Genomic DNA, 27844 nt, shown 5'->3' with positions numbered 1-27844 from the left:
TAATAAGATCAGGTAAAAAAAGAATCCGTGACATACCTAAACACATCAGTAGCAGCAGCTGCAGAATTGATATCATGGACGTAGCAGATAGTCTGAGCAGCCACATCCATCTGACTGAAACTTGTTACAGGGATTCCAGGATGCTTGACATATTCAATCTGCCCATATTGGGGTGGTGAGGATAACACATAGAGCAGTTCTTCTGGTCTGTCCGTCCCATCAATAGCAAGTAGGACATTTGTCGTTATGATGACTCTCTCTCCTTTAGACACATTAAGCATTTTCACAAAAAGTGCAATATCTCCTGTACAGAAGAACAAACAATGAAAACCTTTTTTTCAATTTTATTTATAAACTGTTGTTTATACAGGGCCAACAGTCCCTGCTCCTGTGTAGCTTAAAATCTATCTTTCCTATCACCTGTATCAAGATATATCCTTGGATTTCTGCTTCAATCGTTTCAAATGCATCATTTGATCGATGCCAAATATATATATTGATAGAAACCTGCAATATTCAAGGGTTTCATTGCAGCGCAGAAACATTGGTTTGGAACTGTCACTTCCAATGTAAAATACTATGAAAATAAAAAGATCCACAGAAGATGCGAGTTGGGGCAATTAAGCATTAGACTTATTTAGAGATGCATATCACTGCATGTAGTGCTGCTATACATCTATAAATAAATCTTTATTGTACTGGCTCTCCAGTGGATCTTATCATTTTCAGGGCATTTAATATACTCAGCATACTAACAGTCCAAAATAAGTGGCTACAAGGCAAGGGCAGGAATGCAGATGAACAACCACACAGTTACTCCAGACTTCAGACAAGCTCAGTGTGACTTTTTGCTTCCCATAATAATTAGGGAGCTGTTTGTGTGAGCCCTAGGCACAGCTGAATTTGCAGACCATGTGCTCCCAAGCTTTTGTCTTAGAATCCTATTCACATGCTTTGTTCCAAAGGGGTTCATTTGCATTGTGTGAAGGGAAAGCAGTAAACTGATGCTGAAAATAATCTATTGTGACTTTGGCCTTATAAGGTCTCAAGATGGATGAATATTCAGTAATTACTAATTACTTTATCATACTTTTTGTTATTATAATACTATCACACAATAAAATTCTGCAAAATAAAAGCATCTAGGACCGGCATTCATACCCTTTTCCATATCCTTGACATAGATATTCACAGATATCTCAGGTGATCGGTTATCACCATCCCAAAGGTGGAAATTAAACTTGTCTTCATTCTTTGAGCCCATTGCTCCAGTATGCACATATCTAACCAGGTTCATATCAATGTCCTCCTGGGTGCATCTCATCCCAGTATTCAAGGGCACCCAGTTTTGATCGACCTGAGATATTAGGAAAAAAAGTCCATTGAAAAATGTATATACAATAATATATCCCATAGTCAAAATGACACAAATACTATGTTCACATTAGTATTAATCTAAAAAATATGACAAAAGCTTTTACATCACTCTGAGTAATAACATTCCCAGTAATAGACAGATTTACCCATTATTTATGGGAAATGCAACAATAAAAACGTTTAATCCACGTTAAAATAATTCATGTTAGAACGTACTTTCATCTGAAGTTGGCCATGTTCTGGAGCCTTGTCAATAACATAGCAAATGTTTGTTCTAGGTGTGTCCTTATCGTCTGCTGACAGTATGGCACTTGAAATCAAAGTGTGCTCTCCCATGCTCAGCACCACCTCACAGTGTCTGAAAAACAGAAACAAACACTGTGCAATAAAATGCACTTAAAAAGACACCAATGTTTATATTTATCATGCCTATACATATTTGAATGTAAAAAAAACAGGACTGTTTGGGACACACAGAGTTCAAGGTCATTCATTAGGAGGTATGTATTATATTTTGTCAATTTACAACCAAATGAATTGCTTTAAATCTATAGGGTGTTTATTAAAAGGTGTAACAGAATCTGCCATAGTTGGCCAGAGTGAAATTTTACCTCTCTGTTTTGTTGTAGTGAAAATTTAAGGGCATATTTATCAAAATGAAAACTCTCATGTTCCCCTTGAATTCCATAGAAATGAATAGAAAGCTGTGAAATTAACCTGTAGTGCAGGGGTCCCCAACCTTTATTACCCATGAGTCAAATTCAAAGTAAAATAATGTTGGAGAGCTACATAAGCATGCCAGTTCCTTGGGCTTCCAAATAAGGGCTATGATTGGGTATTGGTAGCCCCTATATGGACTTGCAGCCTATAGGAGACTCTGTTTGGCATTACACTTGGTTTTTATGCAGCAAAAGCTTTCCTTTAAGCCAGGAATTCAAAAAGAAGCACCTGCTTGGAGGCAACTGAGAGCAACATCCAAGGGGTCGGAGAGCAACATGTTGCTCATGAGCCACTGGTTGCAGATCACTGCTGTAGTGAATAATGGCAAGCTATAGAGTATTTCACCTTTTTATAAATATGCATCCCAATAAGTAGATTACAATTTGGCTTTCTTTAAAGAAAACAGAGAAGTACAACTAATTAATAAGTTAAAAGTTGCTTTTTAAATGGAGCAAAGACACAATTATCTCCTATAATACAAAATAGGACGATCAAAGCCTGAGACAATATCCCACTTGCAGAAGTTGACATATACTCAAATCTGAATGAGCTTTCTTTCATTTTATTGCAAATGCAAACATAATTTCCGAATTCTGTATAAATACATAAAGAAATGTTGTTTTGTAGTATAAGGTGCGGCCTTTTCCTCCCCAAGATATATTTTTTATTATTAAAAAACTACAATGGTAAAAATGAGTTTCTATATCCGTGGCACAAAGGCACTACTGTATCCCTGTCACTTGATATGAATAAATATTTGTCACTAAGGGGCAACTTGACTTTACTGTAACAGACATAATGTTATGTTGAATGCCAGTCTGGAGCTTACTTGGTTAGCACAGGCTTTTCGTCATTTACAGCAATTACATTCACAAAAATGGTTCTCCTGACTTCATGTTTTCCATCAGACAGCTGGATAGTGAAACTGTCAGCAAGGTTTTCTGAGTCATCGTGCATGTATATCACCTTCATTCCTACAACAGAATAGCAACGTGTGAATTGTCACCTGAAAACCTACCCCCCCAAATAAATATATCAATACAATATATTTCTATTATAAAAAAGAGTACGTTTATGAATTCACCAAACCCTACCATCAGACCTGGCCCAGGTATTGAAGTCATTCAATATTAAATGATTGCCCCTACAAATTTACACTTTAACTACATAAATATGTTGGCATCTCTCTAGTGACTTGAGAAGATTCAAAAGTAAATAAATTCACCTGTTCATTAAAATTTAATTTTTCTATTTGGTGATTTTTTTTTTAAAAAAAAAAACTCTGCACCACTATGACATAGTCATAAACTATGCTACATAACTGATGCTTTCCAATATATTCTAGTCATAAAAGTTGCTTAATAAAATGAAAAAATACTTGGGCTAAAATCAAAATAACTGGAAGCAATAATTATATGTAAATATATATATTTAGCTTCCTGATGTCTGACAAGTGCCATCCTGCAAAAGAAGTGTCACACCGATTTTTCTTGGAAAAAAAAGTCTACTAATTGCTTTTTCAATGCATTTGCAACTACAGCCCCAATGCATTTGCAACTAATGCATTTTGCAACTACAGGGAACTATAACCCCTTTTTTGACATGAGCTAATTCAGCTGGGCTCAAGTAAAAAAAAAAAAAAAAGGTGCATAAGTACTAACTTCCAAAAATAAATATAATGTTCAATGTTAGAATGTATGCCATGAAACATTCCAACATTGAATATAATATTTAAACGCTTCCCCTTTTATATAAAAAACCCTCCCCTTTATCAGGTGGTGTTTTCGAAAATGTGTGAAAACACCACCTGATCTTCCAAAAATACAGAGGGGCTTTATGTTTCAAGAATCCCTCCATCCACAATGGAACAATGTGAGGGAAGGGTTGCATTACACTGTATGTAAAAAGGGGGCTATTTTCCCTTTAACCAATGGTTGCCATGGAATTGCATATCTTTCAGCATTAGCCTATTAAATGGGCTGTTCACCTTCAACCACTTTTTCTATTTCAGTTGTTTTCAAATATTTCACTAGAAATATACCCCCATATGTCATAAAAGTTTGCCCAAGGGCAGTACTAATCCATAGCAACCAATAAGATGCTTGCTTTTAAACATGTGACCCATAAATTCTACCTGCTGATTTGTTACTGCTCCTGGGCAAACGTAATGCCTTTTATTACATAACCTCCAAAGACTTTTTCCAAGTACTTTCTGTTTTCTATTTGTGACTGTTTTTCTAATATTGAAAAGTATAAATTTTCACCTTCTTATGTCTTTCTAAAACAGCTCTGGGAGGGGGAGGTCGCCGACTCTGTAACAGTTTTAAACTAATAAATTTAGTTGATACATTTGTTATCTTTAGCCCTGCTGAGTAGAATCCCTGAGTTTCATTAAAGAGCACCTGTTGGCCAAAAAGTATTATCGCCAATCAAAGGTGAGGGCTAATAGAGCCCGCACTCCGGTTGGGGGTAACAGCAGTTTTTTTTAAATTGCCCCCCACCAGTGCTAGGCCACCTGCACTGGGAGGGAGCTCCCGGTACGGGCGGCCATGTTGGGGCACATGCATGCACATAATGAGAGAAAGCAGTGACTTGCTCATTATGTGCATGCTCGTGATGTCAGAAGAGCATTATGTTCATGTGCTATGTATGACATGGCCACTCAAACCGGGAGGTTTTTTTTTTTTTTTTAAAAAAGCTACTGTTACCCCCAACTGAAGCGTAGGCTCTATTAGCCCACACCTTTGGTTGGGGATAACATTTTTGCCCACAAGTGCCCTTTAAATACAGCTGTTAGAATCAATACAACAGTTGCTAACATTCCAAACATGCTGCTGAGAAATGTATCAACTGATGTAGCAAATTGTAACAGTTCAGAATCTGCACCTGAATTACTGAGCTGCCAGACTGAAACACCAGAGACAGGGACATTAACTTTAAACTTCAATTTTGAAAAAAAAAGTAACAAATAAAAGATGGAAAGCAATTGAAAGAAGTCTTTATTTCTGGTGAACAATCTGAAAACAACTCAACTGAAAAAAAGGACAACAAACACTTGAAACCACGAACCACCATGATCCAACCAGATGCACCCAGTTATAACCATCCACAACAAACCATGCAAAATTTTCTTCAGGCTACAGCCGCAATTTTGAACATAATGAAACCTAAATCAAGACCATTGTGAGGTTTGATTCTACAAGGCCTTGCAAAGTATTCTTAATATTTATAGGAATTGCTGAAAGGAAACTCATTTCTCATCTGGACAAACAACCCACTTGCCAGAAAAAAAATGGCAGAAATGTTAAAAGAAAATCTCATAAAAGGCTACCATTTTTTAGCAGCTCCATGGAAAAATCTTGTATCACAGGCAGGCTGTTTGTCTGATGTTTTTCTATCAATTGGCTTCTATTCATATGTTCATTAATATAGGATTCCTCAATAATCAGTCCATGTTGGGGCTGCTCTATAACAGTAAAGTATAAGTGATTCTGTGGCACATCCATGTCCGACACATTTATTACCGCGGGATCCAATTTTTTCATTTGGCCTTCAACAACCTAAACAATCAGAAGCATATTAAATGGAGAAACAAGCAGAACATTTGCATGAAATCAGTACATAAGTACAAACAAGCGCTAAAGAGATCAAATTCATTGTTTTGTGTTATTTATGAATAGGAAGAAGAATGAAAGAAATCTATCAATGTTGACATGAAATTGTCTGTGACACTGACTGTTTTGTTCTACTTGCCATTCCTTCGATTTTTCTATATTTATCCCAAAACCAGAATTAGGTTTATGATCAGGCTGAATCCCAAAAAATGTTCGCAAGAATTTGACTTAATCCTTATTATGAACCCAATAATAAGATTTGTTTTCATAGGCAAGTCATTATTACAGCTAACACTTTGTGCCTTTGTTGTGCATGTAGTTTAATGTGCAGCACTGACAGTAGCAGTCAAGGAATATATAGAATTTTCCCAGTGACAAGCATGTGACATTAGGGAAAAGATCCCTGAATTGTTCTACATCATGTGCCTCTGGTGACCCCTGCAGGTGTGAAAGCTGGAAGGCAGCAGCCAATGGGGCCCTGTGCTGCTTGTTATTTATTTGTTGATTGCATTAACCCACTGCAAAAAATTAGCACATCCAGTCCTGGCCTATAATAACACTCACAGCAGTGTGAGATAAATGAGAGTGTAAGATACATGAGCAGTATATATAATTTATATAGCCTAGAGAGTTGTAGATATGCACCAAATTATATTTAAAATACTGGTAATGCTCACTGTTATGTTTCTGGCTAAGAATTCCGGAACCTCATCATTTGTCGGATTGATTACGATGTAAAATGGCTTTTCAACAGAACGCAGTTTGCCATCAGTAACATACAGTGTAAACTGATCAGTGGTCGGTTCAATCCTCTGATGGCGAGACTGGACATAGTTGATGTTTAGAGATCTAATATCCTTGAGTAGAAATGCAGCTAGGTAAAACAATATCATAAATATAATTATTAAATAATGACTTTATGCATATTGAAATACCAGATTCTCAAATAAAAATGGTATTTACTTCATTGTATCTGCCACCAACATTACTGGCATATTGTGCTAACAAAATATACAACCTTTTGTTTCTGGAAGTATAACAACCTGCACATACATAGATTAAAGGCCTTTGCTGCATATAAATGAGAAAAGATGACCAAGTGGATGCGACCCCCCAGGCATGTCACCTTATCTCATTCTACTTTAGGTCCCAAGCAAATAGACTGCAAGCTATTCTGCCTTTTTGTTTTCCATACCATCTGCTCTGTATATCTCACGCTCTTCTTATCAGAATTCCCATAAAATAAAAAATGTAGCCTCCAACACTTCAGCTTTGACAGATATTTGCATAATGCAAATGTGTTTGGAGAAGGTGGGAGCATTTCTGGAAAGATAACAAAAATTCATTGTAGAAGCAAAGTCTTATAAATGATTGCCATATGTCAAGGCAATCACAGATGCATAGCATCTATTCTAAAAACAAAAAGATATGAAAAAGGCAAATTCCTCTAAATGAAATCCATGCTCGAAGGATGATCTACTCTAATTGATGTGTTTATGCCTCTTATCAGCTTTGCAAGCTTTACCCCTTTGCCTAGTGAAGCCAGTGCTTTGAATATTTACGTACCAATACTTATGCCCATGTTACTTTTCTCAAATCCAGGAGACGGAAGGACATTTTCAATGTAACCATATCGAGGAGGAGAAACCAAGATGAATTCCAGTTCATTGCTTTCTGTATCAGAGTCCATGGCACTTAAATGATCTACTCTGAGGGCAGCTGATTTGCCCTCATCCACTACAAACATTTCACCTGTTGTACAAATAAAACAGACAAAGATTTTTATGTTTTAGTTAAATTTTTTTAGAATTTTGGCTTCATTTCTATATATAAAATGTCCTATACAGAAATGGTTGTTTTTTTGCATGCTTTAGGATTATAACGTGCTCCATAATCTTACCGATGATAACTGATGGGGGTTGGTTGTCCACAGGAAGAATTGTGATATTGAGATCATATACAGGAAAAGAATCATGGTTTGGCAATAACAGCAGATGAGACCCATTGTTGCAGCAGTTTTTTTGTTGTTTATCTGCTTCAGCATCAGAAATTACCAGTGTTATTATATCAACACAGACCTTCAAGCCAATTTCCCCACCTAGAATGTTAAAATGGTCAAGTTGTTACAAAATATAAATGTTCCTGGGAATTTGGGGATGTAATTCTTGAAATCTGTGATTTCCGTGTGGTTTCCTTATTAATGTGGTGATAGATTTTTAGCAGAGAGATGAGAAAGGGGGGAACCCAGCAATTACAACTTTTTGCATGGAAATCAAGGCATGGTTGGATGTTAAGTTTGTGCTAAGGATAGATCTTTGGCATTTAAGGGAAGATGACTTGTGTTATACAAATAAAGCACCCTATTTACCTGCCTAGTGGTTCCCATATACAATTAATATATGGTATTATGGTAATCATTGGGGTAATGTAATAAAAAACACTTGATACTTATCTAGTAATTGATAGCGACCAATCAATATGTAGCATTTACTGGTCAGCTGTTGGAAAAAAATTCTTTATCAACACTAGAAATGAACTACAACTCCCATCTTGGAGACTCAGGGCCTATTTGGCGTCTAGATACATCAAATATACTAACTCACACCAAATAAAGACCTATACTGGTAGGTCCTGGGTTTTGTGCAACAAAAATATATTTTATTTACAATCCACTTAAAATACCCTATCCCATAAAAACAAGCAAACATAGCACAGCACTTGGAGGGACCCCTCAGGTGTGTTTGTTTGTTTTTATGGGATATGGTATATTAACCTAAGTGGATTGTAAATTAAATGTATATGCTTTTTAATATATTTTTGTTGCACATAGCTAATCATTATACTGGGATACTTGGGACCTTCCCGGAAAATAATCTTTATTTGGTGAGAGTTGGTCTGTTTGAAAGCAAGCCTCTGATTGGCCACGCAGGATTTCTACACCTGGGGGAAACTTTTGCATCCTTATGTATATTACCATTTCTGTGCAGCAAAGCTCGTCTTTTACAACACCAGATGTGTCAGTCAAAGACGCTATAGACTTGGTCATCCTTTCTGTCATGCAGCCAGAAAGAGAGGCTGACCAAGAAGAGTAAATACAAATAAATGCTATTCCATTACATACTTGTATGTCGATAATGTACCAATCCTTCAAGAACATCTCTCTGGGTGAATCGATCGATGAAGGTTCCAGCCTTCAGCAAAATACCATAACGTGGTTGGCGAGCGATCATAAATATCAGCTTCATGTCGTCACTATCTACATCAGTAGCTGAGATATAGTCTGCCGATATGACTATCTCTGCCCCCTCTTTGCAAGTAATGGTGGAAATGAGGTTCTCTTTGATAAGTGGAGGTTCATCATTAATAGGAGAAACCTGAAAAAAAAATGGAAAAGAGTACAAAATACTGGTATGGGATCTGTTACCTGGAAACCCGTTATCCAGACAGGTCCAAATTACAGGACAGGTCATCTCCCATAGGCTCAATTCTAATCAAAAAGTTTTCCTTTTCTCTATAATAGTAAAACAGTACCTTGTACTTGATCCTAACTAACATAATTAATGCTTATTGGAGGCAAAACAATCCCATTGGGTGTATGTATTTTTTTTAGCAGACTTAAGGTATGGAGATCAAAATTATGCTAAGACCCCTTATCTGGAAATCCCAAGGTCCCCAGCAATCTGGATAACAGGTCCCATACTTGAAATAGGGCCATATATATAAGGCAAATAAAAGGTGGTCTTCTGCATGATCCCCTCATATTTAATGCATCAGTACCCCCCTAAGGGAAAGCAACAACCTAGTATATTGTCTCTATAACTTTAAAGATTATGAATGCCCTCATTCCTCCTCAAAAACATTTGCAGCAACTAACTTCTCCATCTAAAGAAGCAACTTTTCTACAGAAGACTTAAAAAATGATTTCATGCCACATAAATAAAACCATGTAAGATGGCATGTGCATTTGATTAATAAAACACTGTATTTTCATTTATGAGAACATACTTACCGAACCAGTTGTTCAATTCAATTGATTAAGTCAAACTGACCTGTATTTTTAAAATGAACTCAGATGAATTGATTCCATCTGTTGCAATAAATGAGATTTCATCTTGTAGGGTCTCTGAGCCATCATGCAGGTACCTATTGAGAAGGATTGCATCTGCAGTTACTGCCAGTTCCATTGCTTAAAATCTTAGAATACAGATGTAGGAAAATAAATAGCAAAACACATATTACGACATGTGTATAATTTGAGTACATATTTCATGACAAATTTAAATTACATCTTCAGGACTCGATGTTGTATGGCCTTGTAATAAAGAAAAACATGAAATTAAAGAATTTTAAGAGAAGCCACAGGATAAAATTATTAACAAATAATAAACAAATTCAGTAATCCTAACCTAACTTTTAATGTGCTGAGGTCCAAGCAGGTGAATGGGTCACCTTCCTGCAATGCAGATCCATCAAGTTGAACAATACCGTGCGGTGGAGTTTTCTGCAAAATGACTTTAATATGTTCTTGTCTGGTGTCCTTATCTGTGATGTGAATGTGACTTGCAGTAATTTGACCGAAACCACCTTCTTCAACTTTTAAGTCATATGAAAACACCTAAAAATTTTTATCAATGTACATTTCATCTTAAATATTATGTTGAACAATAAAAGAAATTCAACAGTTAAACCGGATTTGCAATGTGTGCATTCTTTAAACACTTTAAAACTAGAGCAAATGAGATTAAATAATTTGATAAGAAATTATTCTAACCAGGTGATATTCAGAGTTCTGTTCCCTTGGACATGCTACTGCAACCAAACAGTTTGCTTCATTACAAGGTGACAGTAACAATGAACATTTCCAGTTCAATTTGTTTATAAATGTTGTTTTGTGTCCACTTTATTGTAATCCAAATGTAAAAACAAAATTCATGTTCCAATTTTAATTATGAGGTCCTCATAGTACCAATGCAATGAATAAACATGTCCTACAAAAGAATTCTAGTGATTTTATCCGGTAAATCAATAAAAGGGATTTCTCACTGGTAAAAGGGGGAAGTTGTTGCTGGCGAGGAAAGGAGTTCTCTTCACCACCACGCCAGTTAAATCACCCTTGGGTCCTTTCTCTTGACTTGCCAGTTATTTTTATTGTGTACCTATTTGCATATGTAATTGAGACTGTGATCTACATTTTACATCTTTTGGGGGCATTTTCCATTGCCAACACCAGTAACATCACCAATACAGTATTATTAGGGCAAATAGCATTTCTCAGGTATCAATAGAAATGTGAAGTAAAGGACTATTCTCTGCACAGCACAAGGCCTGGAACTTTGTGGTCAGTTTAAAGGAATAATGACTTGTGGTATAATGTAAAATCCAATGACAAGATAGATCTTTGGTTAGCTTATTTCTTACGTACAAGCTCTTTGCTTGAATATTTTTATCTCAGAAACTGGTTATGGGTTGTGGAGGATGCTTCCAACTCTAAAAAAAAAAAACTCTATCATCCCTCCACATGACCCTCTAGAACCTTTATTGTAACATGATTAAGTTCAACTGTTCTCGTTGCTAGAATTATTAGAAATGTCATCTCAGAATCTAGAAATAAAAACACTCAAGACCTACCAGTAAATAGTAAATCTAGAATTAAATGCAAAGCTAAAAAAACGATTACATTTTTTTTAACATACCTCAGGAGGCTGATTGTCTATTGGAAGGATAGTGATATTAAAACAGATGCCTTGAACTGTTCCTCCATGTTGGTTACTCACTGATAATATTAACTGGACATGTTTAGGAATTGGGCCAATCTCTTCAACTGGTGGAATGTAAGCGACTTTGAGATGATTCACAGCATGCTGTAAAAATGAACCCCCAGATTATTAAATTGAGCTAGTTATATGTATAACATAGAGCTAAAAAATACTATTTCTAGAAATGTTTCATATAATCATGGTGAATCTCGGCAAACAATGCAAGTTCTAAAATATAACCCTAACATCTCTTAACATCTATGGTGCTTACAAGGCTTTACTTTTCTGGTTGTTGAACTGTTGCTTTTCTAAATATAGGTATCACACTTCTTTCACATCATTCTTGTCACACTGAGCCCATGGAAATTGTGTATAAATGACAGGAATTGTGGTCTCTGTATTACTGAGCCGAATGGGGTCACTGTATATGGGTGGATTTTTTTAGGGGCATCCATTTTATTGACTTGAAGGTTTAATTATCTTTGATAGTTTTAAAAGAAGATATAAAAGTAGGCTATTTTCAGTTATATGTTCCCTTGTTGCTATATTTCTAAATCCAGTGATTTTACTGGCTTTACCCACATATCATTCTAACCACATAATCTTCCTAGTTGACTTGTCTTTGGAACATGGATATCCAATGACTCCAATGGCCTGCTGTACATTTCAGCCAAATTTTTGGACTGTTTAAGGTCATTTTGAAGTACATTTTAAATAGATTTTTGTTAAATACCTTTGCAAGGTCTAGCTCAACAAAGCAATAAACCTAGTTGACAACTAAAGCTAATGTTCAGTTTGTAAACTTGACAGTAACATATTGACCTTGTGCAGCAACGTACATAATTCAATGTGAGTAATGTCACTTATTTATATTTTCTTCTGTATATAATAAAATCTGAGCACCTTTTTCACATGTAAAGTAAGTTTTTTGCTTGATAAAAAAAATGTTGCTGAATTTACCTGTGAAAATGTTTTTGCTGCGTCCCCTGCATAATCTTTTCCAAGTTTAGCGATAGTCTCTACAAGAACTATCTTCCCCGCATTTAAACTGCTGCATGGAAAAAAAAAATCACAAAAAAATCTAGTTCCAGATGTTACTGATCAGATAAGAATAGTTTTAACAGTTTGTTTTATAGAAATATATTAATTACCTTATTCCTGATAAGTGCAAACCATGAACTATATTGTTCATTGACTCTCTTTATAGTAAAATTCATAGCTCTATAACTTTGTTAAATTCTGATATTAGAAACTTAGTTGAGATGAATAAGAAAGCAGGGACAGATGATTTATTTTTAGGGCAACAAGAAGGCCAAACTATAAAATAAGGAACTGACTGCTTTGTTTGCAAAGACTAATTGGCAAAATGTTTTATATCTGTAGCAAACATGCGGGTTGAGCATGTAGCTCCATTAAAAAAAGAAAATATTTGGGTTATAGGGGAAGCATGGAGGTTCAATCTTAATTGCCAATTATTATTTTTTTAATTATGAGCTGTGGAATTCTCTCTCTGAAGATGCTATACTGGCAGATATATTAGTTATCTTCAAGTGTGGAAAAACCAGTATATGGAATTCATTCTTCGTATAAAGTTGATCCAGGGACTTTTCATTTTTCATGGAGTCAGGAAGAAAGGTTTTCCCCCTCTAAGGTAAATTAAAGATGGCTTCAGAGCAGTGAGGAAGGTTTCATTTGGACAGAAAGAATCTACTGAACAGCCTGAAGTATCTACAGCACTTTTAAGAGGTATATATTCTGTATCAGGCAGAAATACAGGTTTAACACAAAGATGTTATTTATGAAAGTCCGATTTTATCTCAACATTTTCTGCTACAAACTCCGATCAAATCCGCTCAGGTTTTTTTCCGCTTATTTATTATTACATTTTCACGAAAATTTGCTTTGCGGAAAAAACCCCCAAAAACTCAGATTTCTTATGCTTTTTTTGCCCAAAAACTTCGGGGTATTGCACGAAACCTGGGACATATCCCATTGACTTATATGCAACCTCAACAGATCTGAGATGCCAGATTTTGTGATATGGACTTTTCCATCCTCTGGGTTTAATAAATTCCAAAATATTCGTGATTTTTTAAGTCTGATTTATATATATATATATATATATATATAAAAAAAAACATGATTTTTGCATTTGGATTTTAGTAAATAAGCCCCAAAGTGATTGATTTATATATTATATATTAGAGAAATTATTTTGCACTATGGCAGTAGATCCCATGGCAGGTAGAAAAAAAAGGGGCGGGTATGAAGATAGAGATTAAAATATTTTTATCTATAGGTGACATTCAGTTCCGTTCAGGCTTTAGTGCAAAGCCAAGGGGATTTGGTAACAACCATACTTCTCTATTTTCCCATTGATATAATACAGATTTGTAAAGCTTTTGACAGTCATGATACAGGACTATTTGACAGCAAATGTAAATGTAATCTTCCTCACTTGTACAGCATTCAGCATACTAAAATACTTTGCTTATGCTTGAATTAACATTAAAAGCCTGTCATTACCTGTAGGGTTGCACCCAACAAGGTGGAGTGGCCAGTGTGTAAATAAGATCTCTATCAGGCAACTCTGGGTCTATGAAATGCAGCTGTTTCTTTGTTATGTAAACAACCTCATTCTCCTTTACGATTAAATGGCGTAATGTTCCAGGTGCCTCTATGGGTAGTTGGTCATCCACTGGGCTTATGTGTATGATTACTGCCTAAAAGAAAAAGATGTATCCAATATATATTGATGCATAATTAGCAAATGACAAAGATTTCATAGAACTTAAACAAGTTTCTTAGTCATAGTAGATGTAATACTGTGCAAGTATAATTTGGTATAAGGACTGAAAAAAATATAAGTAAAGTGGATGTCCTGGGGGGTTGCAAGTTCTTGCTGCTGAAATCAGAATGTTGAGACAGTTTTTTTTGTAGATATCTACTGCAGAAATGATAGGGCATACTTGATTCTTCAAAGCCATTTTTATGTCCCTAAAAACAACTTGGTAGAATAAAACCGCCATAAAAGGAAGATGCTAAATAACCATGTTGATTACTGTCAAAGATTCAGTACCTAATTCAATCTTAACAGATGCCCCCCCATTAATCTGTCAAAAATGTTGTCCTTTATTTTAGGGATGCACCGAATTGACTATTTCGGCATTCGGCCAATCCTGAATCCATAGTGAATGGTTTCACTCAATACTGAACTGAATCCAAACCCTAAATTGCATAGACAAATTATGGCCACGAAGTAGGGTTGCCACCTTTATAAAAAAAATTTACCATCCAGCGGGGGGGGGAACTAAAGGGCCGGACCGTGATGCAAAAAGGGGCGGGTCCACGGTGGCATCCTTCAAAGGGGGCGTGGTCATAGCATGCGAGGGCAAGATGAGGAAGAAAAGGTAAGTTTCCACTGGAGGGCAAGGGCTTTTGTTAAGGGTATTACAAATTACCGGCAGCTACATTGCCAGTAATTTTGTAATACAGGCCCCGGCCATGGCAGGTGTTTTACCGGCCGGGTGGCAGCCTTACCTGGAAGAATGAAAGAGAAGCACTTATGTAAATCAAACTTCAAATCCCCCCCCCCATGTCCACAGTGATCTGATTGTTCAGCCAAGTGGCATTTTCTGTGTTATGTTAGTTTCATGCACCTTTATCACTCTTGGATTATATATGCCAATGTGTTTGGATATGCTTCAGTCTATAAGTACCTGAGGGCCAGAAAAGTTTGGTGGATCGTGGCTATCAGACAGAACCAACTCAAATGAATCATCAAATACTTCTCCTCCAAAATGGCGATAATAAATAAAACCATTATACAAGTCTCGTTGCAGGAAGCTCGTGACAGGATAAGCTTTTTAAGAGGGAAAAAAACCAAGAAATAAAACAGTGCAGACATAGCATGCACATTCGTTTTATAAGACCTTTAACTAGACTATGGTTTCTTTAAGGAGAGGAAGTATAAAGGACACTTGACTAGACTAGAATTACCGCAGCAGTGCCTAGCAACCTTTCTACCTTTCCATTTTCTTTAAATTCAAGTGGACAGTGCTTGATCATGCACAGGATTATTCACCTTCTGAATTACTAAACAATATATAGTGAATAAAGTACCCCCTCTTGTAAAATATAAGGATATTATAAGTTACCGAGGAGTTTCATGACCATATAAAAACACGAGGCCGAAGGCCGAGTGTTTTTATACAGGTCATGAAACTCCAAGGTAACTTCTAATATCCTCATATTTTGCAACTGGGGGTACTTTATTTATTATAATACACAAATTTCAGTGAGTCATGTGACAGAAATGACATCAGAACTCACCGTTTATAACTGATGACATCAGAACTCACCGTTTATAAGGATATAATTTACAGGATATTCATGGCTTTTGTGTATTATATAACAGCTATCACTAATCTGCAGCTTATATAAAGCACTCTGTAAAGTTTCCACTTTTGATGGTCACTCCAGCCCAATAAAACTTTACAATTATCAAGGGGACTCTAAATTTGTCAGAAGTGTTTGTACTAAAGAGATCTTCAAGATGCCACATAGAGCAAAGTAGACTGAAACACTATTATAAGGTCAATTATAAACAAGGCAGACATACCAAGAAGATTTTGTGCTGGTTTCTTTATAATCTCTCCAGCTATAGAAGGCTTTGTGATATTGAAACGTATGTAGTCATCACTGGAGTCCATATCAGAAGCACAGAGCATAGATCCCTGGATAAGGACCGTTTGACCTTCAGAAAGCTCAATAACAATGTTTGTAATGAGGAAAGGAGGGCTATCATCTTTTGGTAGGATGTTAATAGGAAACTTGTGTCGTATGCTGTGACGGCCATCAAATATTCTGAAGACTATAAAATCCTTAGTAGTGTCACTGTCATCATGATGGTAGCAGACAACTCCTGCCTGGATGTCCTTAACAGTGAACATAAATCCTTTCCCACCTGAAAAAAGAGCAAGAAAGTTCAAGTTCAACAACCTGTCTTCATTCTCTCCTATTACAGGGTTAATTTTAAATAACCACAGCTGACATTTTAAGTGCAAAAAGTAATTTTTTCTAATAAATGAAATCTGGCACAAGAAGCAACCTATTCAGCCACAAAATACTGTACACCTAACTTATCAGTACCAAACAGCTAGCTATTCAATCAGTGCCGGTACTGATTTTGCAGATGCTTCTTGAGCCTGGAATACATATGCCTAGAGGCAATTTCAGGCCTATAGGCTCTTTTTCCAAACCTTTGATAGCCAAATGGCACATGAAGACGGTAATGGAAAGCAATGGCGCCATGCCACAGGCAGCCTGGAGTAGACCGATAAGTAAAAGTTTTAAAAATGATAAGGTAGAGATGGCCTAAAGCATTCTCTTCTTTCTATCATTTCTGGTGAGGGAGGCAGTCAGTTCCAAAAAAATGATGTAAAGGTGGAACTGACCCTCAAGTTAATGCTTCTCACGCATGCCTTTTCCTGGTTCTGGCCAGCAGCAGGGCATATAGACAAAATAAAAGTGTGTGTTTTATTATAGGAACATATGGTCCTAAATCTTTTTTTTTTTTTTTTTGGGACCTGCAGGAAATGGAGAGAAAAATTAGGAAAGTATATGCCATGTGCCCCAAGGTGATCATTTAAAATAAATACAACAAGACCCCAGCAAAGTTCTAAAAATATTAGAAGGAGGGAGTTCCATGGGATCCCATTTCTTTGGGCACAACTACTATTACTTAGGTCTAGCAAACTAAAGAAATCCAAAGATTTTCAGGCACATTTCCTTTTGTACAGTACCATATTTTCTATTTTTAACAAAATCAGTAACTCTCTCTATTCCACTCTCTGTGTAATCACGCAGCTTTGCCATCCAGTTATGTTAGTCTTTCAGCTGAAGCTAGTCAGACTTATTTATGTTAAAAGAGTCAATTAAACTGAGTGATTTGTCCTAATCTCTTAATTTTTCAGTTCAATGGCGTGTTTCAATCCTCGGAAAATTCAATTTATTCTAAATTTATAACAGAAGATTATTTGGTATGTATGTTGTTGTGACATTTCTATGAATTTACAAAAGGGTTTAAACAAAATTGACCTATGTAAACTGTAAACTGGTAAGTGATCAATGGCACTTTGATATCTAAATGATAATCAGTGTCATTTTCTGTATTGCGCTTTGGGTGAGTGTGAAAAACATGGCATTTAAACTGAGGCAGATTTAATTTTTTTTAACATGATAATGGGTTTTCTGATCAAAATTTCCCTTAACTACAGAAAAAAATATTGTATCGATACAATAGACAATTCACTACAAGACCCAGCATATGTAGTTCAGTTCACTTATACTCAGCCAATTGTTCCTTACAGATGTCAGTCAATCAAGTTCTCAGTGCATCCTATATACATTTGCCATTTTATTACTAATTTGATGACACCTCATCTCAACAGCTATAGTAAATAATCATCTTATGCACTGACAATGAAAAAACACATTTACCTCTTAGAGTAATACGTCCATGCTGCAATCCATCTACAATGACCAAACGAACTGCATTGATGTTGTCATTGTCTACAATTTGAAACTGTTTCCATGTGATTGGTCGAGACTGGCCTTCCAGTAGATCCAAACCTTTTTAAACCAAATGGATAAAAATAAAAGTACAAAATACCTGATTTTATTGTATACAGCCAGGATTTCATTATTTCTGCAGTTCTCCAGGAACCATTATATATAAATATATATATATATATATATATATATATATATATACCGTATATATATATATATATACCGTATATATATATATACCGTATATATATATATTTTTTTAAAAAAACTTTCTTTTTTTTATATAAACTTTCTATTTTTTTTAGGGCTATAGCCCCTGAACTTCTCTATAGAAGGATTTCATTATTTCTGCAGTTCTCCAGGAACCATTATATATAAATATATATATATATATACACTCTTTTTTCTTAGTAAAGTTCAGTTCAACATATAGGTGGAAAATTGCTAAAATTCAAATTTAAACTTTTTTATTAACACAAAAAATCTTTGACCCGAGAATTTAACTAATTTATCAAAAAATCAGCTCGAAAAAAAAATGGTGCGAAAAAAGTCATTAAAAAATTGTTCGCTGATTTGAATCATGCTTCATTTTTTAATTGATGCTCCAAAAACTCACTTTATCGAATTATTGTCTGAAAACTCGAATTTATCAGGTTATCAGAAGAAAACCAACGCAGATCACGATGTCAACAAACATCTTCAGGGACATCTGCAGTTGACTTCTACAGGACCTCGACAGGTTGTAGATGGAGTATTTTCGGATTCTGATTTTAAACCGCTTTGGGGAATAATAAATCTCTAAAAGTTCAAGCTTATTTCCTTCTTCTAACAATTGGAGTTTAAAAACTCAACCAGAAAAATTGAGGTTTAATAAATAGGCCCCATAATCATGGTTAATTCTGCAAAGAAAGTCTGCATATTTGTGTATATATACACAGCATTGGGATAGCTATAAAAAAATCTTGACAAAGAACTTAATATCAGTGTGTATAAATAAAAATGGATTTTGTTGAAACTCATCAGGTGGTTGATCTACTTGCTAATTAAGTAATAATTAAGTAAGAATTAACCAATGCACTACTAAGAGGATGATCATCAACTCATGCAAAACGTATTTCTGTAGCGATACAATTTAACAGAGAAATCTATGTGGTTCAGTTAGCCGTACATTCTAAATTCAAGATGCGTTCTTTGACCAGGGATGATCTTGTAAAAACAAACGTGTATAAAAAAGAATAACTTATCTTAACTATTATCTCTTAACTATTATCTTTTGACTTCAAAACTGCTTGATTTTGCTTCAATTTGCATTTGAATTAGTAATGGTTAACATATCAGTGCACACTAATTAATGTTTAACATCATAAAAATCATACCCATATTCCATGAAACACGAGGAGCATTTGTGTCAGCTGTACGTATAGAGATATGCACTGTAATTGGAGAACTCCTTTCAAAAAAGAAGTCGTGCACCTCAAACTCCACCTGTTAAATGCGAAGAAGTATAGATTTCTTATACTTAGACCGATACAGTGGCTCAGATTTTGGGAGAGAGCATTAAAAAAACAAAATAAAAACATAGGAAGAGGGCATGGGTTACAGCTAGTAATCAGTAAATGTACTAGTGAATTTAAACAAAGTATGCAAATGAGCTATGTATGCATAATAACCAAGAGAACCAATCAACTCCAATTCGTATCTTTGCTGCCAAATAATATATACAGAATAGCGCTAAGAATAGAAAATATGCCTGTTTTATTTTAGTAGTAAATATGAAACTAAAGATTATTAAACTAAAAAAATGTGGATGTCTTCTATAGGGCATACCTCCATACAAAATATATTCTATTTTTCTTGTTGATAAATAAAAGCTTGAAGTGCCTGTTTATGCCATGAGCTCTAGTAACTAGAATTAACTGGTGAAGGATGATTTAGGACCATAAGTGTGAAAATGTATGGAAATATCATCCAAACATGCTTCTTGTACTACTGTATAGTTGCAGTGAGCACCATTGTGTCTTGTCTGATGAACCATTTGCAAGTGTGTTTGTTGACTTTGGGGAAGCCTGGTGTTACCGTCAGTAATGTGGCAGTAATTCCAGGATACCTAAAGTGGGTTGCATCAGCAGCCACAACAGACGTGCCAAAATAACCTCAACCTGTAACTGTTTCATGAAAACATGTGAGTGCAACTCAGTATGTGGCCACAATGATGATGATATTCTGGGAAAAATTGGAGCAATTAAAATTATGTGTATCTGAAAATTGCACATGGCTCATAGTGTGTTCACAAATTAGCTTTTATATCCACACAATTCAGGGATAAATTCAGGCAAACTGATGCATTCATGCAGAATATACTGCAGAAAAAGATACCCCTTTGATAAATGTCTCTAAGCTAATACACAGTTCAAGATTTGTCATCAGAAACATACTAAATTATTAATGTGATTATTAAAAGGCACCAAACAGCCCATTTACCTCCAAGTTTCTTCTCTCTGTGTGGCTGCTGTTTGGGGGCTGATATGCTATGAGCATCTCATTGAGATCTTTCCATGTGAAGGATGTAATAGGCTTGGTGTGGTCAGATAAGTGTGTGATGAACCCATTGCTTGGAGGTACTGTGATATTGAAGACCAGAAGATGTTTGGCTGTTTCACTGTCCTCAGCATCCAGTGTTGCTGTTGAGATGGGTGTTAGAATAAACTGATCTACTTCTAAGATAAACATGGACATGAAGGTGGCTTTGGGGATCTGATTTGGAACAGCATCCCGAATAAGAACAGGAATCCAGGCATGCTCCGACTGTAAGGAAATGCATGTACAGTTAGCAGTCGTATAATGCAAACATCTGCAACATTTAGAAACATAAGGAGGCATTGTAATTGTTATAAATTACAATGAATAAAGACACCCTCCTGCAGATAAAGACCCTCCTCCGGCAGTGGACATCAACATCTTTATTTAATTACCCCATGCCGATTCAAGGCATATTATTATTTCCTTTCCTTTAGGTAGAAGCTTTGTAGTAGACATTTTACACAGTGCAACATTGAGGATGCTGTAACATTCCACACATACAATCATTGCCATATTTAAGACTTCCTTTTTAAATCAACCGTTGGGCCTCACTTCTTCCAAGAGTCTACATCTCTTTTTTTTTGCATTCTTATAGTTTGGTACTGGTTCTGTCTTTTTGCCAAGGACTGATTTTCTTGATGCCTGTCAAGGCAAGCACTTCAATTGTGGCAGTCCTGGTGTGACATAGTATTTCAAAAAAAGAGAATACTTTACAGACCGGTTGTATGAATACCGCATCCAGAGCCATGTGTGGTCCTCAGCTTACATCTGGCTTGACTGATATGTGAACAAGTCTCTATCAGATATTAAAATCTACTGCAACTTGCACTGTGGCATGACCAGCCTTTCAGGATTCACATTCCAAAGTGTGGTACTACTACTTCATGAATGAGTCAATTATTTTTAAAAACAGAGACTGTGCTATAATAGAAGGCATATGGGCTCATTTATGTACGCTGAGCTTCTGCCCATCTGTTTTCATCTATATTAGTGCTGTGTAAAAAATATCTAGTTGCATCTACTTTGGTGCATCAAGGCACTGCATAATATGATATAAAAGAGTAGAGGCAGGAGACCATGTGATTTGGGAGATTTGAAATTTTTGAGATAGCCCTATATTTAACACCAAGTACAATGATTCTTTTGGTTCAACACAAACACGCAACACAAACTTCCTACACCCTTCAGCCCTGCACCTCCCTCCTGATCAATTTATTGACCACTTCCAGTATCTACTACAATTTGTTGTGCTTGAGTGTTCACAATTGGGTGCTGTATTAAATGCAAGTGACGAAGACTGATACCTTGTAAAGTGATTTGCTTCTTGTGTCTGTAAGATCCAACCTGATGACTATATAATCAACATCCGGAGATGGAGGATCCAAGTGCTGGTATCTAATGCCCATCACAAGGAAATCTTCACAACTTATTTTAATAGTCTTCTGGATGCTCTTTAAACCTTGTATACAACCTCCATTCTTGCACAGAGGACCTGGCTTTTGATCTATAAAATAGGAGATGAAATTCAAGTAAGAATGGCTGTACCTATCTGAAAAGTTTATAAAGGTTAAAAACCAAGTATGAATATTTCTGATCTTTCCAAAAAAAAAAAATGCTGTCTAGCTCATAAAACCATCTAAAACAGAAAATAATCCTACCTAATTTTGCAATATTGAGTATTTTTTTTTGGAAAATATATTTAGCTTTAATACTGATAAAGTATTATTTTTGTTTATGGTTTTTATAAAAAAAAACACATTTTCCTTCTTATACTCGTGAAATTTACAAGCTCATGACATGTAACATGTTAATATTTACTAAAGCTGCTTGAGATGATACACTTCAATTAAATAAATAAATAAAATCTGAATCATTGGCATAACGTAAAAAACCTATTAAAGCATCTATAACAAATGTAATGGTTAAATTGGTAGATGGATGTTCAAATCTTTTCAGGAGCGCCCTTGCAAAAACAAAAAAATTTTAGGACCCCCTTGCCAAAATTGTAGCAGGCCTGGAACCTGCTCAAAATTGCCAGTGATCCACAGTTTTGCATGCAGGCCTCTATTTCTCCAGATTCTAGTCACAGGGTCTGTCCATAGTTACAAAACTACCCCTTAATAATACAGTACTTTTTAAAGTGGATGTCCACAAAAATAATGATATTTTGTATAATGAAAAATAACTGAGTACATTTCCAATTTTTTTGGGGCCGATTCACTAACTTCGAGTGAAGGATTCGAAGGTAAAAAACTTCAAAGTTTTTTTTGGGCTACTTCAACCATCGAATGGGCTACTTCGACCTTCGACTACGACTTCGAATCGAAGGATTCAAAGTAAAAATTGTTCGACTATTCGACCATTCGATAGTCGAAGTACTGTCTCTTTAAAAAAAACTTCGACCCCCTAGTTCACCATCTAAAAGCTACCGAAGTCAATGTTAGCCTATGGGGAAGGTCCCCATAGGCTTGGCTAATTTTTTTTGATCGAAGGATAATCGTTCAATTCGAAGGATTTTATCGTTCGATCAAAGGAATTATCCTTCGATCGTTCGATCGAACTATCTGCGCTAAATCCTAGTCGAATATCGAGGGTTAATTAACCCTCGATATTCGACCCTTAGTGAATCGGCCCCCAAATAAACGTTAAAATATTTTCAAGTTATTTGTAAATGGACGCATTTCTGTTTTTGCTTTGCTATTTCTTTTAGTCTGACTGAGCACAGAATTAATATGTCAGGCATTGGTATGGGTATGGTATGGGATCCGTTATCTGGAAACCCATTATCCAGAAAGTTCAGAATTACGGAAAGACCATCTCCCATAGACTCCATATTTTTAAAAATGATTTCCTTTTGCTCTGTTATAATAAAACAGTACCTTGTACTTGATCCAAACTAAGATATAATTAATCCTTATTGGAAGCAAAACCAGCCTATTGGGTTTATTTAATGTTTACATGATTTTCTAGTTGTGTTAAGGAGTCAAGATCCAAATTACAGAAAGACCCGTTATCCGGAAAGCCCCAGGTCCCGAGCATTCTGGATAATAGGTCCCATACCTGTATATAATGCTGTATTATTTCAGTGTGACGCTGGATATCTATAATGACTTGTTCCATGCTTCTTGTACAGATTCCCTCAGCCTTCTTGCAGCAGTTTGAGACTTCCTCATTGCTGACATGTGTCTAATATTAAGGTGTCAGTATGATCTTCTTATATGATAAGCTAGCACTGCACATCATGGTCAGTCAATAGCTTGTATAATGGTACAAAGCTTCCGCATGGTTGCTGTGCTGTTATGCCATTAAGTAGAATAACTTACCTGATCCATGGAAGAAGCTCTGAGGTTGATCTCCACGTGGTTCTTGTTTCACGGGATCTCCAGTCACAAGCTGACCGTGTGCAGGAAGGAAAGATTCAGAAGGCGATATTCTGATGGTACATTCAAGGTTTATTCTTTTGTCATAGTCAAAGCTCAGTATGTTCTTATCAATAAAGTCAGATAGACCATAAAACTCTGGAACTTCAAGCCTTTTAGGCCCCAGCTGTATGATATTACAGTCAGGCTCTATTAACTTCACCCTCAACAGAAAGGTTTCAGTAAAAGTTTCAGTTTCTGTAAACCTGAAAGGGAAATCAGTAAAAAGAGGATTTAGAACAGTTGGTAACTGTTGCACAAAATAGGATTGTTCCCCTCAGAAACCATTGAATATCAAATATATGTGAAATATATATTTTCTAAATATTCTTATATAATAATCTGTTCAGTGCAAGAAGTAAGTATCAGAATGTTAACTTTGAAATTTCAGATTTTTTACTCTACTGTGCATGCAAGTTTTTCAGGACAGAAAAGAAGGTAGTAGGGATATCAACAGAGATAGCGGCACAATGCTCAATGGATATTACCCTGGGCCAGTAGACCCTTCAACAAATAGGAGCACAGCCCAGTGTGTAAGGTAAGCACTTACTGTATATCTACTGCCTAATACGTTGGCACCCCCAGTGAATTTGAATTGACTCGTCGACAAAACTAATATTTCACTTGAAGCAAAATTATTCCTGACTTTAACTGCTGGTAGGTAGTGCCGGACGAATAAGTTCGCCAGGCATGGATTTGCAGAGAATTTTCTCATTTTGCCACCGCAATTGTTTTCATGAAACTGCGTTGAAAATTCACCCGCGAAAAATCCGCTGCGACAAAAAAAATTGTTTGACGCCCATTGACTTAATGCATTTGGACAAAACAGTCGTGTGTATAAAAATTGTCACTCCCATCAAAAATTGTCGTGCGTCAAATTTATTTTGACAACCATTGACTTCAATGTGTTTCGTGAATTTTCGCTGGTTCATGAATTTTTCCGATCAAATTTGCCCATCACTACTGGTAGGTTGACATATTTTTTCCCAGATCTCTTGACATCTTGACATCTGATAGCGATCACAGTCAGAGTTGGTCTCCAACCCCAATGTGCTACTCTGCATTTTATTGACAGGTATGGGCAAACAGGGTAGTGTTGGGGGTGGAGTTGGTGTTTTGGCTGGGGGGAGGGTAGGGAAAGAGAAATGGTCATTACCATCATGTCAAGTAATGCTAGATTAGAGGATATGGCTCTTTGCTCTTGAAGTCAGCAAAGCTGAAAGCGCTAAACTCCATGAGTGATTTTGAAGGATGGTGTTGGATCAACAAAATGCATCCTACAAGTCAGATGTAGTTGCATAGGTCAAAATATTATGGGACTGATACAAAAACCTGATGTGTAAACTACATGGAAAAATTTCCATCAGACTGGACTCAGATGGGAACATTGTATGCTGCATCTTCATCTGATAAGATACAATCTGATGTTTGACTGACTTTTGTTCCCATTGAGATACATCAATTGTCAGATGTAGACGCATGAACAAACTACACCATCCAAATTTATCTGATCAAACTTTACGTTTCTATCTATAGGGGGATCAGATTTCGTAGCATCCTACAAATTTTGTGCTGTTGTATGGCAAGATGAGATAAAATCTGACCCACAAAATCTGATTAAAATCTCCTGTGTAGCTTTACCCTAAGGGTTATGTGGTATCTGTATAATTGACATCATATTGCTATAATCACTTGCACATAAGAGGCAGAAGATGATTGCATGAAAGCTTTGGCTAATGCATTTAGCATAACCTGCAGGTGCTTACCATAATGAGGCAATTTGGAGCTTTTTAGTTGCCTAGTAGGAAGTCTAGTCTAGTAGGAAATATATTCAGGCTGAAAAAATGCAATGCCCTATGTTTCATTACAATTAAAATCTTTAAAGGGATACTATCATGGGAAAAAAACATTTTTTCAAAATGCATCAGTTAATAGTGCTGCTCCAGCAGAATTCTGCACTGAAATCCATTTCTCAAAAGAGCAAACAGATTTTTTTATATTAAATTTTAAAATCTGACATGGGGCTAGACATTTTGTGAATTTCCCAGCTGCCCCAAGTCATGTGACTTGTGCTTTGATAAACTTCAATCACTCTTTACTGCTGTACTGCAAGTTGGAGTGATATCACCCCCTCCCTTTTCCCCCCCAGCAGCCAAACAACAGAACAATGGGAAGGTAACCAGATAACAGCTCCCTAACACAAGATAACAGCTGCCTGGTAGATATAAGAACAACACTCAATAGTAAAATCCATGTCCCACTGAGACACATTCAGTTACATTGAGAAGGAAAAACCGCAGCCTGCCAGAAAGCATTTCTCTCCTAAAGTTCAGGCACAAATCACATGACCAGGGGCAGCTGGGAAATTGACAAAATGTCTAGCCCCATGTCAGATTTCAAAATTGAATATAAAAAAATCTGTTTGCTCTTTTGAGAAATGGATTTCAGTGCAGATTTCTGCTGGAGCAGCACTATTAACTGATTAATTTTCAAAAAAATTTTTTTTCCCATGACAGTATCCCTTTAAGCTAATTTAACACTAGGGAATTTACCATCATACACCTTGCCTCATGGCAGAAACAGCTCTGCGTAAAAGTTGTCTTGCTACTTCCAGTTTAAAGGGATGTTTTACCCTCAGGTTAACTTTTAGTATTTTATAGAATGGCCAATTCTAAGCAACTTATCCTTTGGTCCTGGTTATTTATTTTATAGTATTTAAAACATTTTTTAAATTATATATTATTTTTATAGTCTTTGAATTATTTGCCTTCTTCTTCGGACTCTTCCCAGCTTTCAAATGGGGGGTCACTGACCCCATATAAAACAAGTGCTCTGTAAGGCTACACATTTATTGTTATTGTTACTTTTTATTACTCATCTTTCTATTCCGGCCTCTCCAATTCATAATCCAATTCTCTTCAATTATTGCATGGATGCTAGGTTACTTTGGACCCTAGCAACCAGAATGCTGAAATTGCAAACTGGAGAGCTGCTGAATAAAAAGCTAAATAACTCAAAAACCACAAATAATAAAACATGAAAACCAATTGCAAATTATCTCAGAATACTAAAAGTTAAGTCAAATGTTAATAACCCCTTTAGTGTTTTATACCTGCACTATTTTGGCACCATATTGTGCAATGTTGCTGCTATATACCTGATATATATGGATTTCTGGTCACTGACCTGTAAAGTCTGAGCATGACTTCATCTTCATCCAGGAGAGGGCAGCCATTGTGAGTGTACTCAACTTCATTGGCTAGGAAATGGCAGTCAAACACCTATGAGAAACAAGACATTTTAATCAAGATTATTTATAATTTTGTTTAAATAATTCTATTGTGCGTTAACCATTCATTACACATCTTTAGGGAATCTACAACCTATTTATAAGGGTTTATTATTAAAATGAAAGATGTTAGCGTAAAAGAGTGTGTACTGGAAACCTTATGTAAGTGCATATTTGCCAATTTGCTACACAAATGACTTATATTGCTAACCTCCTTCCCAGTATCAGTGCTCCTTCTTCTAAAATCCCAATGGTCTTAGGTACTTTTGTGCAGTGTTCACCATAGTCATCTACTTCTACTTTGTGATGTTTACCAGAAGAGGGCCTGACAGTGCCAGGAAATACAAAGGTGGGACATGGGAGAAAACAGCCACCCCTTCATGTATCAACATATGTAGTGACAAAATATGATGTGAATACACGTCTATTCAATGGAAAACAAGACATAAACTATATTATCCCTTTAAACCGTAATACATTGTCCTCGCCATTTAAATTTCAGTAAAAGCTGATATC

General features: G+C 36.0%; 1 protein-coding gene across 4 annotated transcripts in view; it reads right to left on the bottom strand.

Annotated features, from left to right (window-relative positions):
• Positions 1–27844, bottom strand: part of frem1.L (FRAS1 related extracellular matrix 1 L homeolog) — a 76432-nt gene that overhangs the window by 33747 nt on the left and 14841 nt on the right. For 2 of the 4 annotated variants that reach the window (XM_041563846.1, XM_018257768.2), the window contains exons 3-24: positions 27226–27320; positions 23944–24245; positions 21925–22124; positions 20522–20845; positions 19417–19525; positions 17969–18100; positions 16089–16433; positions 15187–15329; positions 13994–14190; positions 12428–12518; positions 11405–11572; positions 10118–10326; positions 9761–9854; positions 8833–9085; positions 7612–7809; positions 7278–7463; positions 6389–6585; positions 5429–5657; positions 2927–3071; positions 1594–1735; positions 1162–1357; positions 37–304 (exon numbers count right to left, since the gene is read on the bottom strand). In XM_041563846.1, the coding sequence (XP_041419780.1) occupies positions 37–304; positions 1162–1357; positions 1594–1735; positions 2927–3071; positions 5429–5657; positions 6389–6585; positions 7278–7463; positions 7612–7809; positions 8833–9085; positions 9761–9854; positions 10118–10326; positions 11405–11572; positions 12428–12518; positions 13994–14190; positions 15187–15329; positions 16089–16433; positions 17969–18100; positions 19417–19525; positions 20522–20845; positions 21925–22124; positions 23944–24245; positions 27226–27320 (4223 nt within the window). Of the gene's footprint in view, positions 1–36; positions 305–1161; positions 1358–1593; positions 1736–2926; positions 3072–5428; positions 5658–6388; positions 6586–7277; positions 7464–7611; positions 7810–8832; positions 9086–9760; positions 9855–10117; positions 10327–11404; positions 11573–12427; positions 12519–13993; positions 14191–15186; positions 15330–16088; positions 16434–17968; positions 18101–19416; positions 19526–20521; positions 20846–21924; positions 22125–23943; positions 24246–27225; positions 27321–27844 lie in introns of those variants that run through there. The other 2 variants (XM_041563847.1, XM_018257772.2) reach the window with 2 other exon arrangements.

The sequence above is a fragment of the Xenopus laevis genome, chromosome 1L (genome assembly GCF_017654675.1).
Source record: "Xenopus laevis strain J_2021 chromosome 1L, Xenopus_laevis_v10.1, whole genome shotgun sequence".
Classification (NCBI taxonomy): Eukaryota; Metazoa; Chordata; class Amphibia; order Anura; family Pipidae; genus Xenopus; species Xenopus laevis.
This window is presented reverse-complemented; position numbering and strand designations above follow the sequence as displayed.